The sequence below is a fragment of the Suricata suricatta genome, chromosome 14, assembly GCF_006229205.1.
Source record: "Suricata suricatta isolate VVHF042 chromosome 14, meerkat_22Aug2017_6uvM2_HiC, whole genome shotgun sequence".
Lineage (NCBI taxonomy): Eukaryota > Metazoa > Chordata > Mammalia > Carnivora > Herpestidae > Suricata > Suricata suricatta.
The window spans coordinates 71,313,361-71,330,826 of record NC_043713.1 but is presented as its reverse complement, the minus strand read 5'-3'; the positions used below and the strand labels follow the sequence as shown (position 1 = coordinate 71,330,826).

Sequence of the window (17,466 nt, the reverse complement as noted above, 5' to 3'; positions counted from 1 at the left end):
CATCTGCTGGCTCCACTCGGGCCAAGTTAACACTGGGGCTGGGACACCCCCTGGTGGTTAATGCTAGGAAGCGCCACTGTCCGGGCGAGAAGAGGGAGGACCTGGCCTCTGGGTCTCAGGGTACCTAAGGACAATGCTTGGTACGGGTCTGCCCTGGCCCTCACCCGCCCTCCCACCAGGCTCTCATGGAAATTCGGAGGCTAGCTCCAGCACCTGAGGGGTAAAAACCTCCGAATCCCACTTCTTCACCCTTCCCCACCTGAAAGCTCCGTTTCACACACGCAGGATGCTGAGGTCCAGGGATATGGGAGCCTGGCTGGCAAGGCTGCCCGGAGCCTGATGCTGCAGCCCCCATTTATTGCACTGCTTTGCCACTCACAGGGGAAGCAAATCCCCTCCAAGTCCCACTTTGGCCCCAGTGAGCATCCCATCCTTAGGCCGCCAGTCAGCCTGGCCCGCCCTGAGCACTCAGTAGCCAGCAGGCTCCCCGCCTTTCCTGGAATCTGAGGCCGCTGCCCATCCACCAGCCGTGTGGACAATGGCCTGCACCACAGCGATGAAGTTGGAAGTGACCTCAGTGTGGTGGTGCCGGGTCTTCAGAGCTGCAACCACCGCCTGGGAGTGGGAGGGGACAGAGAGGTCTCAGCAGGGCCCAAGATGCCATGTGGCCCGCACAGCCCCACACCGAGACACACAGCTAGTGCCACTTCCGCCCCGGTGGCCAGGAAGAACAAGCTCGGGGCAGACAGGCTGGCTGGGTGTTGCTGGAGCAGGTGGACTGACTCACATTGCACAGGGTTCAAGATGGCCCAGGCAGTCAGTGTGAAGGTATCTGCCCCAGGCAGAGCGCAGTCTACTCCATGATGACTCAGGAGATCCAAGCCTCCCTCCCAGGACACCCTGTCACCCTACCTTGTGACTGTTTCCTTGACCCTTGACCCACCTGGTCAGTGTCTTTCTCCAGGGTCGTGGTGTTAGGCAGAAGCTGGTTGTGCAGTCGGGGCTCCTCTACTGCCCGCTTCACATCGTAGCCAAACCACAGGTTATGGATGATGGCCTGGGGGCGGTGGAGGGGGGTGTCAGTGTGGCCCAGGGGCAGGGGCTGGGGGGACAAATGGGGGACACCTACCAGCGCAGTGGCTGTGGTGATTTTCGTGCCCCCAGACGCACCCACCACCATGCGGACCCGGCCATCCTGGCCCACGATGATTGCCGGACACATGGACGAGAGCGGCTGCTTCCCTGTGATCATGGGGTGGGTGGGTGTGGACAGAGATGTTGGTCAGCTGCCTGCCCTGCACACCAGCCCTCTCCCCACCTGAGCCCCCTGCCCCACACCTGGTTTGATGAAGTTGGCTGGTGAGGGGGGCACCCCGAACTGGTTGGTGATGTTGGGGGAGCTGAAGTCGTCCATTTCATCATTGAATAGGATCCCACTGACCCGTGATCGTACCTTAGAACCGAAGCTGCAGACCAGCTGAGTCAGCCAGCTTTGGTGAACCCAGCACCCCCTGCCCAGCCCCTCACCCAAAGTTCCAGCTCGCTCCCAGTGAGGCTGAGAGCAGGTGCTCTACCACGGTGGGGCCTCAGTGCCCACCAGGAAAGGGGTTGATGGGGCCCCTCCTAGGACATGCAAGCAGCCCCCAGACCACCCAGGTCACCCAGCAGCCCCTACTAGAGGTTGATGGTGCTGGTGGCCGACACAGCGCTGCCATCCTCTGTGACCACGGACAGGTGGGCTGTGCCACCATCATCAGGTGTGTAGAACTCAGGCTCATAGTAGGAGAACGGGTGAGTGGTGTCATCAGAGATCCGGGCTCGGAGCTGGGCGGCATAGAACTCAGAGCTCATGTTGCGGACCACCTGCCGAGACCCCAGAGCTGGCCTGAGGAGGTGGGGGAGGATGGGGAGGGGGCACAGGCTTGTGCGAGCAGCTCTTGGGAAGCCCCCCAACATGGCCCTGACCATGACCCTCCTACACCCTTAACATCACATGGCCCTCTGATCCCCTCTTTCCAGCCTTTGTCTGTACTGCGGTCCAGAAATTCTTAGTATTAATCTGTCCGCCCCACAAGACCCCACTCTTGTCTCCTTCATGGAGCTCGTGCTGTGTGCTTAGATCAACAGGGAACAGACACATAGGTCCCAGCCCTCCTGACAGAGAAGACAAAGGCAGGCAGGGACATGCTGGAAAGAACAAGCCAGGTAAAGGGGACAGGGAGGGATGAGGAGGGACCAAGTGCTCAGGGAGGGCTTCTCAGAAGAAGAGATATCTCAGCAGAGTGATATCTGAAAAGAGCAGTGAATGAGGCCTGAGCGGTAAATGCAAAGGCCCTGAGGCAGACCTGGGAGTGACAGACAGGATGAATAGGGTCAAGGCGGTGGAAAATGTCAACAGGGGCTAATCCTATAAGTCTTCATAAGCCCCATAAGGAGTTTGGCTTTTGCTCTGAGCCACTTGGTCCTGGGACAGAAGAGTGACCACACTGGTGAGTCACAGGATCCCTCTGGCAGCTGTGAGGGTATAAGGGTAGAACCCAACTGGGAGGCTATGACATCACCCATGTGAGAGGTGGGAGAGAATCAATGGCCCCAGTGTCTTCAATCCAGAGTGGCTCATTAGCTAAGGAGGTAAATACTGCAGATGGCCAGTGTAGCAGACCGTCAGGAGCTTGATTTTGAACAGGTACCCTTTGGACCCTGAAGAACCTGTCTCCGATGGGTGGGCCCACCTATGTGTGGGCAAGATCAGGCTGAAGGATAAACATGGAGCCCTTAGCTTCTGGTGGCTTCTTAAAGCCATGAGTCTGGGGGCACCAGGGTGGCTCAGTTGGTTGAGTGTCTGACTCTTCCTTTGTGGCTCAGGTCATGATCCCAGGGTCATGGGATTGAGCCCTAAATTGGGCTCTGTGCTGAGTGCAGAGCTTGCTTAAAATTTTCTCTCTCTCTCTCATTCCTCAGCTCATGTGCTCTCTCTAAAAAACAAAAAAGCCATGACCCTGAACAGAGTCCCCATGGTAGTGAGGACAGAGAAAAAGAAGAGGAGATGAGATAGAAGCCAATAAGGAAGGCCCCTGGGGACTGAGCAAAGGAAATGCCTCCAGAATTTTCCAGCAACATCCCACAGGGAAAATGTTCAGCCTGAATCTACTCGTAAAAAAAACAGAAAGTTAAATCCAGGATGTGGAATGATTCTGCAAGATGACTGCCCTGGGCTTTAAATCAGCAAAATAGCTTCAAGACCTAGTGTAGGTTCAGAGACTGGAGGAACATAAACAGCACCTACAAAGTATGACTTTGATGGGCTCTGGACCTAACAATCCAGGGACCATCGGGAACACAGGTGTCTAACAGGTCAGGTTCTCTCAATGTCAGTGGGTAGGAGTCCTCGGTTTTAGGAGCTACAACCTAAAGTGTATTATCAGTGACTGACCATCTGATACCCCCCAAAAACACATGCATATTGGTAAAGAGGTAGATGGAGGCAGGGAGAGAGGAAGGAAATGTGCAAAAGGTCTACAACTTTGCAAAATGAAAAGCTGAGCAAAGGAGGTGGTAAACTGTGTGAGATGCTGCAGTAAGGGCCCAAAGGGGAAACTGAGGCTGGACTCAGGAGACAGGGTGAGGGGTCCTGGGAGCGTGTGTGGAGTGAGGAGGGCACAGCCTGGTGGCAGAGGACGTGAGAGAGGGACAGAGTGGCCAAGTTTGCTCTGAGCGGAAGCAGAGCTGAAGTCAGCAGCTGAAGGTTCTGAAGTGACAAGAGTCCGATTCTCTCCCGAGAGTGCTCTAGAATGATCTGTTGGGAAGGACAGTGGGAAGGCCAGAGGCAGAGCAGCCTCGCAGGAGAGACTTGCCGAGTCAGCAGGTGCATGAGCAGAGGGGCTGGCCTTAGCCAGACCGGACGGCAGAGGGGGATGCGATGCAGCAGCCTCAGGGATACGAGACACAAGGTCACCGACTGCATTGGGAAGTAGTACAACATGCTCACTGGGGGGAAACAGAGGTCCGGGAAAGCAGAGAGGCTGCTGGGCAGCTGAGAGGCACAGGCCAGTGGGAGGGAATCTGTGGTCTACCTCGGAATGGGTGATTCGAATAGGCAGGGGGGCGGTGATGGGAGTCTCGATGGAGGCCCAGCCCACAGCTGGGGCATCTGGCAGTGAGAGGGTCGGGCTGTGCAAGATCTAGGTAGGGACTAGGAAACATTAGCTCCTGGATCTGACCAGAGAGCCAGTGTCCAAGGCCTCTGCCACCCAGAGCGTGGCTCCTCTCTCCCTCGGCCATCCTCCTCATTACCCTTGAGGGTTGCAATGCCCCCGTGCGGTCCTCACCTCAGCACTGACCACCTCAGACCCTTCCAGGACAAGGGAACAGCCCCCAAGGTGGGAGTGCGGACGGGGATAAGGGGCACCAATTACTCGTTGTCATGTCTGTCACACTGTGAGCTCCGTGTGGCAGAGGGCCAAACTCGAGGACCACCAGGCCATCCCAACACACGACAGGCCAACCACCAAAGTTGGTGGTGAGAATGGACCGATAAAGCATGTGTGAGGTTAGGTGGTCCCAGGAAGCCCTCCTCACCCATCCATGGCAGCCCTCCCGCACCCATCCCCGGTCAGTCCCTGCCTCTTACCTCCAGCACATTGACAAACTTGGGGTCCCCAAGCAGGGTCCTCTTGGCATAGGCGAACCGGAAGGCCTCCACGATGCGGTGGTAGGTCAGACCTTTCTGTTCAGGTGTCTCCACACTCGCCGGGGAGAAGTTGTACCCTGGTTGAGCAGAGATGGGTGCCCGTCAGCAGTCCCGGGGCCCTCGGCCCAGACAGCTGGGTGCTCCAGGGTAGGCTCACACCTCCCTGAATCACTTGGCCCAGCTTGAAAAGAGGAATGCTTAATAAACACCAGTGGACACTTTGAAGGGATGTAAGAATGGAATGAGGTAAGGGACCCCTGGGCCTGGAATGACCATGTAGATTTGCCAGACACGTCTTCTGGACCAGCAAGGCTATGGCCACCCCAGGACACTGCTCTGCACCTTTTTAGCCCCCAGCCACTCCTCCTCCTCCTCCTCCAGCCTCTGATCATCGCCCTTCACAGCCCTGGTCGCTCTGCACCACCTCCTGTGGGGCTGCGGTGGGAGGGCTCACCCTTGAGGATGTTGAGGATAAGAGCCAGCACCGGCCCACTGAGTGGGGCGCTGGGCACATAGAGCTGGGCGTCCCCAAGGCTGATGTTTAGTGGGTGCTCTATCAGCACAGCACGGTAGTTGTTCAGGTCCTCGATGGTCATGATGCCCCCTGCAATGAGACAGCAGCTCAGTGGGTGGACACAGGGATGGGCCCTCCAATTTGAGGGCAGCACAGGGCCATCTAGCTCAAAGCCCCGCCCACCTTTGAGGGCCCCGCTCCTCCCACTCCCCACTGCCCCATCCCCCAATCCTTCTGTGCTCCCTGATAATACCACCTCTCCATTGCCAGGCTCAGGCCATCCGCCCTCTCTGTTTGCCCCACTGGCTTCCATGTCTGCCTTTGCTCCCCTTGCGGCCAGAGAGCCTTCTCTAAGTGGAAAATATCTGCTCCCATCTTCCCCTGGCTCAGTCTCATCCTCCAGTGACTAATAGGTGGGTGAAAGGAGGCGCTTTAATTTTACAGGGAACTGGCTCCAGACAGACCAGGTATTTATAGACTAATTTCCTGCGTTAGAGGTAAAGGCCAACATGCTAACCATCCTCTTCTGTGTCTCTGACAAAAAGAACTGTAGGAAGAAATCCACAGCTGGGGAGGGAGAGGCAGCGCCAGGCTGCTTGGCTGAAATTCATGAGAACGTGTCCCTGCTCACAGCCCCTCCAATGCCCCTCTCACCAAGCCCACTCTCATCCACTGTGACCCTCAGGGATAACTAAAGCTCATCCTCTCTGGGGCTTAGCCTATTCCCTCTGCCAGGAAGGCTTTTCCTCTCTCCAACCTTATCTGTAACTCAGGCACCACCTCCTCCTCCAGGAAGTCCCCCCAGATCTGCATTTCAATGCTTCCTCAGCTCCAGTTCCAGCCTAGAACTTCATTTACCTACTGAGGACTTTCTCTCCTGAACTGCACTGGTCTCTTAGTTTTGACCTAACCAACATCTGTGGATCCATGTGGCCTGTCACTGACGGCGGACATATCTGTGACTCCCTCTCCCCCTCCAGGCACTGAGGGCCCAGTGCCCAGGTCAGGCTGGACCAGAGGACCGAAGGCCTCTGAGCTCTGGCTCAGGGTTCCTGCTGCTGAGTTCCTCGCCCAGGGCCCCTGAGGTTGCCCACTCACCAGCCTCCTGGATGTCCTTGACAATCTGGGCTGTGAGGCTCCCGTTGTAGAAGGCCTGGGCCCCCTCCGAGGCCAGCGTCTCGTACGTGTCGGCCAGCCGCGGCATGGTCACTATGTCCCCCTCCCGCAGCACCTTTCCGTCCCGGCAGAACACCTCGCTGGGGTAGGTAGAGAAGCTCCCGTGAGGCAGGCAGGCGGGGCTGATTCGGCCAGCCATTCCCACCCAACCACACAGGAGATCAAAGGAAGGACATCCTCTGGTGCCCAGCCAATGCCCCCCAGAGTCCCTTGCCACTCAGGACTCACAAGCCAGGACCCCAGGCACCAGGCTCAGAATGTGATCCCACACACATTGGGAAGGGCTTTTACATCCTAGACCTTATCCCTCTTCTAGTCATTCACGGCATGCAGGGACCTTGGGCCACATCTGCCCAGTCTGTGCCCCAGGGCAGGCCAGCGCCCGCAGACATACCACAGCGCGGGCTGCCGCTCAATGACAGCTCGGCTTGTTTCCAGAGCTGCCGCCAGGCCCTTCCCGACAGGGAAGCCGTGGCGGGCCAGCTTGATGCTGGGCTGGAAGAGGCGAGCCCAGGGCAGCCGCCCGTGCCGCTGGTGGGCCAGCTCATAGCCTCGGATCTCACCGGGAACCGCCACCGACAGTCCCCCTGCAGAGAGATAGAGAGACAGTGGCTCCAGTCAGGGGACAGCAGGAGGGATGTTCTCTCTCTAGGCACGGTCCCCGGATGGGATCAGTGAGGTTTAGGAAGGAAATGGAGTTGTTGTATCTGGACTCCGCTGGCAAGAGTGTAGATTGGTCTGGGACATGCGACTAGGCCACAGTCCTGCTGTCCCAAGGCTATGTATCTGCCTCTGCAGGTGCTACCAGGTTTGAAATCCTGTGCGAGCCCCACAGTCGCACAAGACCGTGGGGAAGCTAGACTCCTACCACGCTCAGTCTGAGCCTCCTAGCCCACAAGACTCAAGGGGCGCACCAGAACCCACCAAAGTCCTCAGGGGAGGCCCAGGCCACCCTCAACACTGAGCCAGTTCCAAGGCAAGGCCTCTACCTTCCTCCCTTCTACTGTCCCAGAGCCAGGACCTGAGCCCAAGCCCCGCCCTCTATGTGCCCTCACTGGGCTTGTTTCCCCATCTGACCATAAAGAGTATTGTCTGTTCCAGCTGACCTTAGAGGAGCCCACACTTCTACTGGAAACAGATCTCTTGCCCCTGATCCCCACCCCACCCCCACCCCCACGGCTCACTATGTCCTAAGTTGAGCGCTGATACAGAAAGGCCCTCGCTCCTGGACACCCACTCCAGAGCCTGTTTTCACCCCTGGATGACCGGGGCCATTTTGGCTACACCCAGGCCAGGCAGTTGCAGCTCTGGAACTGCCTCTCCCATCCTGAGGTTGGGCACGAGGTTCTGAGAGCCAAGTTATTATGATCTGTATGTCTGCACATCTCAGGTCTGACACCCAGTACACGATTCCTCCCACCTTAAAAAAATGCTGCCCTGACCTTGGGCTAACAGGTCTCATACCACCCTGCCTGCCAAGGTCACCAGTGACTCCCACACTGCCAGACCAGAGCCCCCTCTCAACTTTACCTTACCTAGCCCGTCACGCCTCCTGGGTCACCTCTGCGTCCCACCTGCCAGGCTCTGTTAGTGTCTCTTCTGTCTACACTCACTGTGTTGGTGGCCTCTCCCAGATCAGGGCTTCAAATCCCATTTATGTGCTGCCAACTTCAAATTTACTCTCTGGCCTGGCCTGTTCCCTTGCTGGCCTGATGTGAGGATGCACCTGCCCGTGCAAAAAGGGCATCTCAGACTTAACACGTTCAAAACCCAACTCCTGACTGTCACCCAGACCCACTCTCCTGCAGCCTTCCTGGCCCCTGTTAGGGACATCCCCATCTTTCCAGGTGCAGATCAAAGACTGGGGATCATCCAGGACTCCTGGCACAGGAATTGGTGTCACACTCAACCTCTCACTAAAAGCACAGACTCCAACTTCTAGGTATGTTGAGTACCAACCACCTCCCAACACCCTCATCTCTCTCTGATTGTTGTGGTGACCTCCTGACTGGTCACCTGATGGGCAGCAGTTTGCTCTCTGCTCCTTCTGCAGCTGCCCAAGAGGTTCAGCCAGACATAGGCCAGATCCACCTCCACAAACACCCCAGAGTCCATGGCTATCTCTCTCAGACGATAGACAGGGTCTTCACAACGACCCATGAGGTCTGACACCACTTGAGCTGTTCTGATCCTGGGGTCAGTCATTGCAGCCTTGTTAAGTTCCTGCAGTGCTCTGTCCCTACCTTCCTGTGTGGGCCACCTGCTCTTCCCCCAGACGCCTGCACGGCTACCCTCACCCACTCCAGACCCTGGGTCTTTGCTCAGACACCCCCTCCCTGACCAGGCTACACTTGATGAACCCACACGCTTTCCAGCCCTTCCCGCCTCTGCTATCCTGGTACTGCCTGGCTTGGCTGGGCCACGGCTTTTATCTGTTGCCTTTGTTTTGTCCCCAGGCTTGGGGAACAACCCCTTACATTTTAAGAGATGCCCAATAAGTCCTGGTTAAGTAAGTGAATTCCAATCATCCACAAGGTGCTAAGTGTAAAAGTCCAGCAATCACACTGAATGGTTTCATTTCTACACATTCTGAGTTTCCCAAGGCATATAAAAATTCAAAAAGTCTGTAAATCGGAGAAGACTCCAGTGGGGCTGCTCACAAGGCTTCATCCAGAGCTCAGGCCGGAGGGGCAGGGCCTGCAGCTGGGGTCAGACACACTATGGCCAACAGTCCCCTCGTCCTGCTTCCATCTTCCTTTCCGGCAATCCTTTTGGGTCCTTGGAGCAGCACCCCCTAGTGGCCACTGGCTTCCCGTCAGCCGCATGGGGAGGTTGGAGGCCTCCTCTCTGCATGAAGGCCTTGTTAAAAAAGACTCTACTGTGTTTTTGAGAGCTATCCCCACAAATGAACGAACAAATGAATGTCTTGGATGCCTTGAAAAATGCAGGGCTTTGACAGCCCAAGTTCAATTTGGGCCTCAGCACCATCTAGCTGTGTGACCTCAGTTGGTTTGCATGACCTCTCTGAACCTGTAAAATGAGAATCAGCACAGCGCTTCCCCCACTCCCAAGCATACAGGGAGGGCTGTATTGGTGAAAAGGGCTGAGCAGCATTAACAGAAGCTCCATCTCTTTACCCTCAGGAGGGTGCTGTGGGGCCAGGCAGGGATGGGAAGGGTGGACGTCAGCACTGCAGGGCTGTCCCCAGCTTCAGACAGCGGCATGCCCGTGCCTTCCCAGCAGCTCGCCACAGCTCTGTACCCACATCTGAACTTGCACCTCACCTTCCTGTGCCTGCTCCGGGCTGTGGAACATGTCATCGGAGGCCAGCCCAGGGGCCACCTCGCGGGCATTGATGACCTCAACTTTTCCTGGAAGGAGAAGCAGGTAGGCAGTCCAGACCAACACCAGCCTCTCACCCCATGTGAGCCCAGGGGTGCTCCGCTTGCCCCCAGCCCACGTCCAGCCTGAACCGACAGCCCTGCCGTTTACCTCCCCGATTCCCCATGGGCACTCACGCGTGGTGCTGTTGTAGATGGTGAGGAACAGGCCGCCCCCGATGCCCATGCTGTGGGCGTTCATGAGCCCCACACACAGCAGGGCCGCGATGGCAGCGTCCACCGCCGAGCCGCCGTCCTTCAGCACGTCCCTGCCCGCAGCACGTGGTGGGAAGTGAGCACCTGCGGGCTCCCCAGCCCCCCGACACAGGCACCCTGCCACCCAACTCCGCCCCCTCTGGCCACCCTGCCCAAAGGAGGACGGAAGAGGAACCCATCGCTTTGATTTTTACATGTAACTCTAAGACCAATCGGCTTGTATGTTCTCTCTTTCGAGCAAACAGATGTGCGTGACTTTTATAATAGAAAGAAAATGGAAAATTGTTGCTTTTTATTAGCAACTTTTTTTTCTGTTTAAGTCTTTTGGGAACTGATCTTTGTACATAATGAGATAGGGGTTTAAAATAGCATAAAACAGCAGTTTATCCAAAGGGACAGAGGTCTGAGGAAAGGGGTCCAGCCGGGCACCAGGAAACCCACATCCTGCTCTTGGATTCAGTGTCCCCTTCTGCCCTGAACAGAGACTGCTGTGAAGGTCCAAGGAAAGGACAGGCAGCTCCATGTGCATCAGACACCCCTTGTCTGGGTAGCTTGTATACAGATGGGGAAACTGAGTCTCAGAGGGATGAGGATCTTGCCCAGATCCACTACCAGTGGTCTTTCTCTATTCTCACGCTCTGCTCGCTCACCTCCCGATCTCTGAGCAATACTTGGCATCTGTGGCCACAGCTGCCTTGGGGTAGACGTGGCTGTGTGACTGGGAGATCGAGAACAGGCAAAGGCACAGGACAATGATAAGAATCACTATTAGGACCACGGCCAGCAAGGTCAGCACCACATGCCGCTTCCTCATGGCTCTGCAGGCACCTGTTGTTTGGGGGGTGGGGAAAGGGCGGTGGTTAACAGGGTCAGGGGACTGCCACTGGCCTGGCCTTGGGCACATCCTGACCCTCACCTCACAGGGCACAGCCAATAGTCAAGCCTCAGAAACATGTCCCTGGGGGCACCTGGGTGGCTCATGGTTAAGTTTCCAACTTCAGCTTAGGTCATGATCTCCCCATTTGTGAATTCCAGCCCCACATGGGGCTCTGTGCTGGCAGCTCAGAGCCTGGAGCCTGCTTTGGATTCTGTGTCTCCCTCTTTCTCTGCCCCTCCCCTCTCACACCCTGCATCTCTTTCTCTCTCAAAAATAAATAAACATTAAAAAAATTTTTTTAAAGAAAGAAATATGTCCTGTGTCTCCTTCTAGCCCCCAGAAAATGCCAGGGCTGTCCAGCTACCTGCCATCTGCTTTGCCAGCAACCCCCAGCCCCATCTCTCCCTTCTTAAATCTCCCTGCTTATCCTCAAGGCCTCATCCTAGTAAAGACCCCATCTCCAACAGAAACCTCTCCTGGGAGCCCCCAGATTCTATGTGTCCCACAGTGGGAGCCACTGCCAAGCCACTGTCCCAGTGGAACGCCACCAGGGACGAGCGTGGCCTGATTCCTTCTGTGACCCCCACTTCAACCCAGAGCCATGCGCCCATGGATGCCCAGAGTGGCCTGCCACAGACCACGGGGTTCAGCTTCCATTGTATTCTCAAAAAGGACACCCACACAGTCTTCTAGTCAAACCGTTGGATGAGCAGCAATGGGGAGGGACCTACCTTTCCCCACAGATGGAAGCCCCGTACCTTGCCTGGGGAGGTGGCCACAAAAGCAGGGAGGGCTTGACTGAAAGAGCTGATGAAATAACGGCGGTCTCCCTCCCAGACTCCAGAAGCCGGCGTCCACAGAATCTGCTCCAGAGAGACACCCCGACCACGCAGCCTCCTCGCTCTCCTGAAAACCAAGGTAGTGTGCCTGAAACAGGCTAAGTCCGGCCTTCCCAGGGAGCTCTGTGAGGTTCCTCTGCCTCTAGATGAACTCTGGAATCGAAGAGGAGGCGGTCAGATGCTCCTACGTTCGTGTGAAATCTCCAGGCACAGCGAGAGGGGGTTGCACGGAGCAAGGCCCGGGTTTGGTGGTGTGAGTGTCATATGACCAAGCGGTGAAGCCCACATGTGCCAGGCCGGCCGAGGAGATGGGGGAGGCAGGCTCTCCAGCCAGCCCGTCCCATCTCAGTCCTGCCCCTCATCTGATGTGGGACCTTGGGCAAGTCACTGACTACCTGTCCAGTGGGAATGACAGTGGCAACCTGCTTGGGGACATTGTAGAGATGAAATGGATTGGAAAGTGTGAAGTGCTAAAAGAGTGTTGGGTATAATTGTCATCACTAGTAGGGTGGTGCCCTGGAGGCTGGGCTGGGGCAGAAGGACGCTGGTCAGTCTTCCCGCTCACTGTTTTCCTGTTGACTCCTTTCCAGGCGGTGCAGGGAGGGACAGCAGTGAGCCTTTGAGACCCTGTGGTGGTGGCAGCGGGCAAGGGGTGTGACCCCCCCCACAAGGAAGGAGAGGTATGATGACAGAGGCAATCTCCATTACCTCTGAAGGGTGGGTGCCTGCCAGCAAGCCCCAGGCTGGGATGCCCCTGATTCGCTTTGTCTCTATTCAGAGGGTCAGACACGGTGTCCCAGAGACGGTCTAGGAGAGGAGTCTCACTCGCACTGAGCCTGGGAGGGGAAAGCCTACGTGGGGGGCTTCCAGAAGCCAGCGTGGGAGAGCTTTCCCCTTCCAGGCTCAGGGGGCAGCCACAGAGCAGACCACCAGTGGGATTCAAGCCAGCTTCTCTTCTCCACGTTGACTGAATCCAGGCACCACCCTTTGAAAGCTGGACTTCTGCAGAGTCTCCTCCCTGCCCTCCCTCCTGTCAGCATCACCTGCTCCTCAGTCCTCCAAAAAGCAGCAGAAGGTTCTCTCCAAAGTGCCACCCAGGCCCTTCCCCCTACCACTACTCCAGGGGACAGTCTATACCCCCTGAGCACACCCTGGAGGCTGGGCCAGGGCTAAGGATTCCCGGAGATAGCTGCGCAGGGAGGTCCGAGGGGCCTCGGGAGCTGGGCCAGGAATTTGTGGGGTCTGTTTCCAGACACAGAACTTTCCCATCACATGTGGTGGGGGTGGGTGGGGCAGGACAGAAGCCAGTGACTCCCTTCCCAGCATGGGCACAGCCACACTTGCCAAAAGGCCCCCCAGTCCTTGCCCATGGGCTACCTTGGGAACATTGTCTCATTTCTCCTGCGCTTGCGGCTGTGAGCCAAGACCTCCCCCTCCCAGGACCCTGCTTTCTCCCCTCAGGTGATCCACAAATGACTTCCTAAGGTCTGTACTCCAGCCTCCCCTGTCCATCCATCCATCCATCCATCCATCTACCCAAGGACCCAAGTGGGCTTCCAGAGGGACAGGGGGAACCCAGCAAGGCTCAGACTGCCAGGGAGTATGGGGAGGGGTAGACTCTACTGACCCCCATCCCTCCTCCCTGGCCAGGGCAACAAGGAGACCCAGCCCAGGCCCTGCAGGCAGACATCACCAGCCCTGCGGAAGACACCCTGCTGGGGACTGGGCTTCCGTTTCCCACCCCCCTCCCCCCACATACCCCACATTTTTCCCAAAGACTCACTAAAATAATATCCAAGCCCAGAAGCCTGGCTCTTACCCAAATCAGTGTCAGGAAGGGAAACTGAGGCCAGAGAGTAGGGGGGGCACAGCGCTTGGCCTCAAACTCCCACACCACTCCTCATGACCCTCGTGGGCTTACCTGAGGCCCAGAGCTGGTGGGGGCCCAAGAAAGCTCCTGGTCCTCAGAAGCAGCTCTGGGCTGGGACACAGCCAGATTGGTCTGCCTGGGAAAATCTGGGCCACAGCTTCAGCCGAGCCCCCCCATTCCTAGGAGTGGCCCAGAGCCACGCCTGCAGCCCCTGCAGAGCTCCTCAGGGTGCGTCTGAACCGGGACTGGGATCTGGGGGAGGGCACCTCCAAGGAGGAGCCGAAGCAGGAAAGGGTCAGGAGAAGGCAGAAGGACTCTCGGGCTCACCTAGTCCCAGAGGGGATAAGAAGCTGGCTGGGAGTCACTCAGCAACCCTATGGGGCAGTTGAAGGTGTCTAAGTAGGGTGGAGAACAGGCTGTCCTCTAAAAGGTCCAGCCTGACAGGGAGGACGGCCCCAGGGGCTGATGTCAAGGCAGCAAGGAGGCGCGGTGACTTGGCCTGTCAGCAGGTGACTAAAGTTCACACAGCCCTGGGAAGCCCTGGGTAGGAGATTGAAGGTGCTATGACAGCATGACTCTTGGGGTCCCCAGGGCAGTGGCAGCAGGTGAGGGGTGTGACCCCAACAGGAAAAGAGAGGTGTGTGATGACAGAGGCAAAGGGTCCCCCCCTCGGTTTTCTCCAAAGGGCAGAGTCTCCTGGCAAGCACCTCTCCAGGAAGCCCCAAGCTGGGTACACTCCATTCCTGTCAAAGTGTCTGAACTCCAGGGCCAAACACAGTGTCGCAGAAACAGTTCCTGAGGCAAAGCGGCAGAGGTGCTGCCAATGCCAGACCAGAAGCAGGACCTGAGAGCCCTCGCCACAATCCTCAAGCAGATGCCAAGGGTGCCTTCCTGGAACAGAGCCTGGGGCCTCGCGTCCAGACCGGTTCCACTGCTATCCCGGAATGTTAGCTCCCCAGGCCCAAGAAACCACCTAGCAGCCTGGAAAGGCAGGGTCTGGACGCACCAGAGCTGGTCCAAGTCACACAGCCCAGCAGTGCACATCTGACCCCTTGATACCAGTACCCAAGTTGCTGCATGACCCGGACCAGGCCAACAAGGAGATCTCAAGCCAGGAACAGGTGCATGCCCAGCCCAGGGGACCTTGGACACTGCTTTCCATTCCCCTTTGTCCTCCATCTGCCAAGAATAAGGATCAGCCACTTCCTGGGTCATTGCTCTGTCCCTGGCTTCCTTGCCAGCAGTGTCTAGGCTGCCCAGGAGCCCCCACAGCCCCTATCTGTAACCCTAATCTTTGCCCACCCTACAAGGCTGTGGCAGCTGACAAACAGGAGAAACAGAGGCCTCATTGCCCCTGTACCAGGTATTCTGCGCACCCAGAGTCACACAGTGAAAACAGGCCTTGTCCTGTTACCCACTGCCCTTGAGCAGGCTTGGGATGGAACCCACCAAACGTCACCCTCTCATGAAGTCCTCCATGGCCCCAGGATGGGGGTGCTATGAGAAACTGTTTTCCCCTGGACGTCACCTGCAAACCAGGGTGACTGAGAAGATGGACAGGGCAGGATCCAGGGACCAAGGCCCATAACCTGTCCCTGAGGGCTAGACACTAGCCAGGATGTCAGGGATTTGTGCTGCTGGGGGGTCAGCTGGCAGGGGTCTATAGTGGAGACACACAGGGCTCTGTCCCTAACCTGAGCATGCTTAGCAATGTCTTCCTCGCCTGGGAAAGCATAAGACAAGGCAGTATCAGCAGCAGCACCAGGGTTGGAAGAATGTCTGAGTGGGCAGAGGATGACCCAGACCCCACAAACGATCCCAGTAGGATCCCAACAGGAAAACCCCAGCCCGAGGCGAGCTGAGGGACCAAAAACTGCCCATGATGGAGCACAGATGAAACCAGCAGCTGCTGCAGGCCCCCGAGGGGTGAGTCAGGAGGCAAGGTATCCCACTAAAGGCTGTGTCGGGATGCCTGGGTGGCTCAGTCGGTTAAGCCTCCGACTTCGGCTCAGGTCAGATCTCATGTTCGTGGGTTCGAGCCCTGCATCAGGCTCTGTGCTGACAGCTAGCTCAGGGCCTGCTTCCAGTTCTGTGTCTCCTTCTTTCTCTGCCCCTCCCCCTCTCATGCTCTGTCTCTCTCTGTATCAAAAATAAATAAAACATTAAAAAAAATTAAAGGCTGTGTCAACAGAGGCATGAGGTATAGAACAAAGAACCTTCCTTCCATGGTGAGTGTGTCACACTGCATTCTGGTCAACCCCCCCACCCCCCAAGCCCTACATGCTGAGAAGGGACCTGAGTGGATTTGGTCTGAGGAAACCATGTCACCCTAGGAATGGTTGCAGGGGCAGGGCTGAAGAGTCCCCTCCAGTCCCCATGGCTCCTGTCCTAGGCCCAGAAGATGATAAGCTCCCCGTCCCCGGGAATGTGCAAGCTTCACCCATCAGAGATACTGACTTTGCCACCAGCCCCACCCCCTCCCAACACTCACTCACACACACACACACACACACACACACACACACACATGCTAAATCTAGGCTGAGTGGAGCAGGTTCCCAGGAAACATCAGAGAGAGAAGCATGAGGAAGCCAGGAGTTTCTCTGTTAATCCTCCAACCCAGCTTGATGGCTGTGTCACCCCTGGCTCAGAGGTGAGACTGGGGCACAGTTCTAGACCCATTCACAGACAGGAAACCAAGGCTTAGGTTGAAGCAACTTACACAAGGTCAGCTGACCCCCGAGGGAGGCATGTGAACCAGCAGCTGGGCCCAGAACCCAGGCCCCTGACCTAACACCACCAGGCCACAGAGGGAAATCGCCCCCACCCCTGACCCCAGGCATGAGGCATAGCTCTCAGTGGCTTCCTGAGCCCTGCCCACCACTGGACTGGAAGCTAACCGGTACCCAGGCCCAGAATTTGGGATCTGTCTCCCTCGCTGCCCACTCTGGTGGCATAAGGTTGAGGATTAGAAAGAGCCCCCTTCCCCAGTACTTGATAACCACTATGCCGGATATCTGTTGAAACAGCTAGGCATGGCCACAATGCCCACAAGGTAGTGAGCACTCCCTAGAGTTGTGCAATGACACCTGCACCACTGAGGCGGTTCCAGGCCCCACCACAGCCACAAACTAGACCTCAGAGAAGCACAAGCATGGCCAGAGGACCCAGTGCCTCAGGCCCCATCATATCCCTACAGTTCCCCTACCCCCATGCTGCCAGACCCTCCTGGGCCTCAGTTTCTCCATGCTGCACCCCCCTGCTTAATTCCAAGAAGTCCCCTTCTTCAGAGTAGTTCAACAATTCCACCCGGCCCTCCTCCACCTCCCCACCCCGCTCACCACACACACACACACACACACACACACACCCCTGAGCCAGACAGCCTGGGCAGGTAGTTTCAATCCCCCTAATCAGACAATTAAAAAAAAACAAAAAACAGAGGCCTCCCCAGCCTAGACCCAAAGACCTGTGCAGCCCCTCTTCAGGGTCCATTCACACAAGCCCCATCCCTTTCACCCTGAAGGTCCACTCACTCCCATTATGCAGGTGTATAAACTAAGGCTGGAGAGGAAGAAGGCAGAGCTGGCACTGGAACCCAGGCTTCCAGACAGGCACTTCTGGGAGGCCCTAAGGCTGAGCTACCCCAACCTACAATGCTCAGAAAGAATGAGCTGTCCTCTGGGGGCACGCGGCACTGAGGCACAGCCAGATGCCCCTTCTGCCTCACCTGGCTCCACGCTGGTCCTCCTGCTGCTCTCCAGCACAAAGCTGAGTCCCCAGTGCCCAGCTAGGACCCAGCTCCTCCCCTCCCTCCCCCTGCCTGAGTGGAGGGAGGCTTTAAAGGCACAGGAACCCTTCCAGGTGGGAAGAGTGCTGGCTCCTAGTCCTGTCCCTGGGGCTG

The 17,466-nt window shown here is 57.0% G+C and overlaps 1 protein-coding gene across 3 annotated transcripts; it reads right to left on the bottom strand.

Annotated features, from left to right (window-relative positions):
- Positions 1 to 295: 295 nt before the first annotated feature.
- Positions 296 to 17,354, bottom strand: GGT1 (gamma-glutamyltransferase 1). Of its 3 annotated transcripts, XM_029921814.1 has the most exons (14): positions 17,293 to 17,346; positions 11,612 to 11,845; positions 10,627 to 10,804; positions 9,899 to 10,029; positions 9,665 to 9,751; positions 6,775 to 6,967; positions 6,303 to 6,460; positions 5,145 to 5,294; positions 4,631 to 4,767; positions 1,676 to 1,863; positions 1,339 to 1,466; positions 1,130 to 1,242; positions 944 to 1,057; positions 296 to 615 (listed from the first exon to the last, which is right to left on the bottom strand). In XM_029921814.1, the coding sequence occupies exons 3-14, from the start codon at positions 10,788 to 10,790 to the stop codon at positions 469 to 471; spliced, it is 1,710 nt and encodes a 569-aa protein (XP_029777674.1). In that variant the 5' UTR covers positions 10,791 to 10,804; positions 11,612 to 11,845; positions 17,293 to 17,346; the 3' UTR covers positions 296 to 468. The 3 variants fall into 3 exon arrangements, with proteins under 3 accessions (XP_029777674.1, XP_029777672.1, XP_029777673.1); XM_029921812.1 differs by having other exon boundaries at positions 944 to 1,242; positions 17,293 to 17,354; XM_029921813.1 differs by having other exon boundaries at positions 944 to 1,242; positions 11,612 to 11,759; positions 17,293 to 17,336.
- Positions 17,355 to 17,466: the final 112 nt, after the last annotated feature.

Coding starts and splice junctions, on each gene's coding strand:
- GGT1 (XM_029921812.1), bottom strand. CDS start 10,790: ATGAGGAAGCGGCATGTGGTGCTGACCTTGCTGGCCGTGGTCCTAATA. Junction 9,752..9,898: donor CATCTACAACAGCACCACGC/GTGAGTGCCCAT, acceptor TTCTCCTTCCAG/GAAAAGTTGAGGTCATCAAT. Junction 616..943: donor TGGAGAAAGACACTGACCAG/GTGGGTCAAGGG, acceptor TCCCACTCCCAG/GCGGTGGTTGCAGCTCTGAA.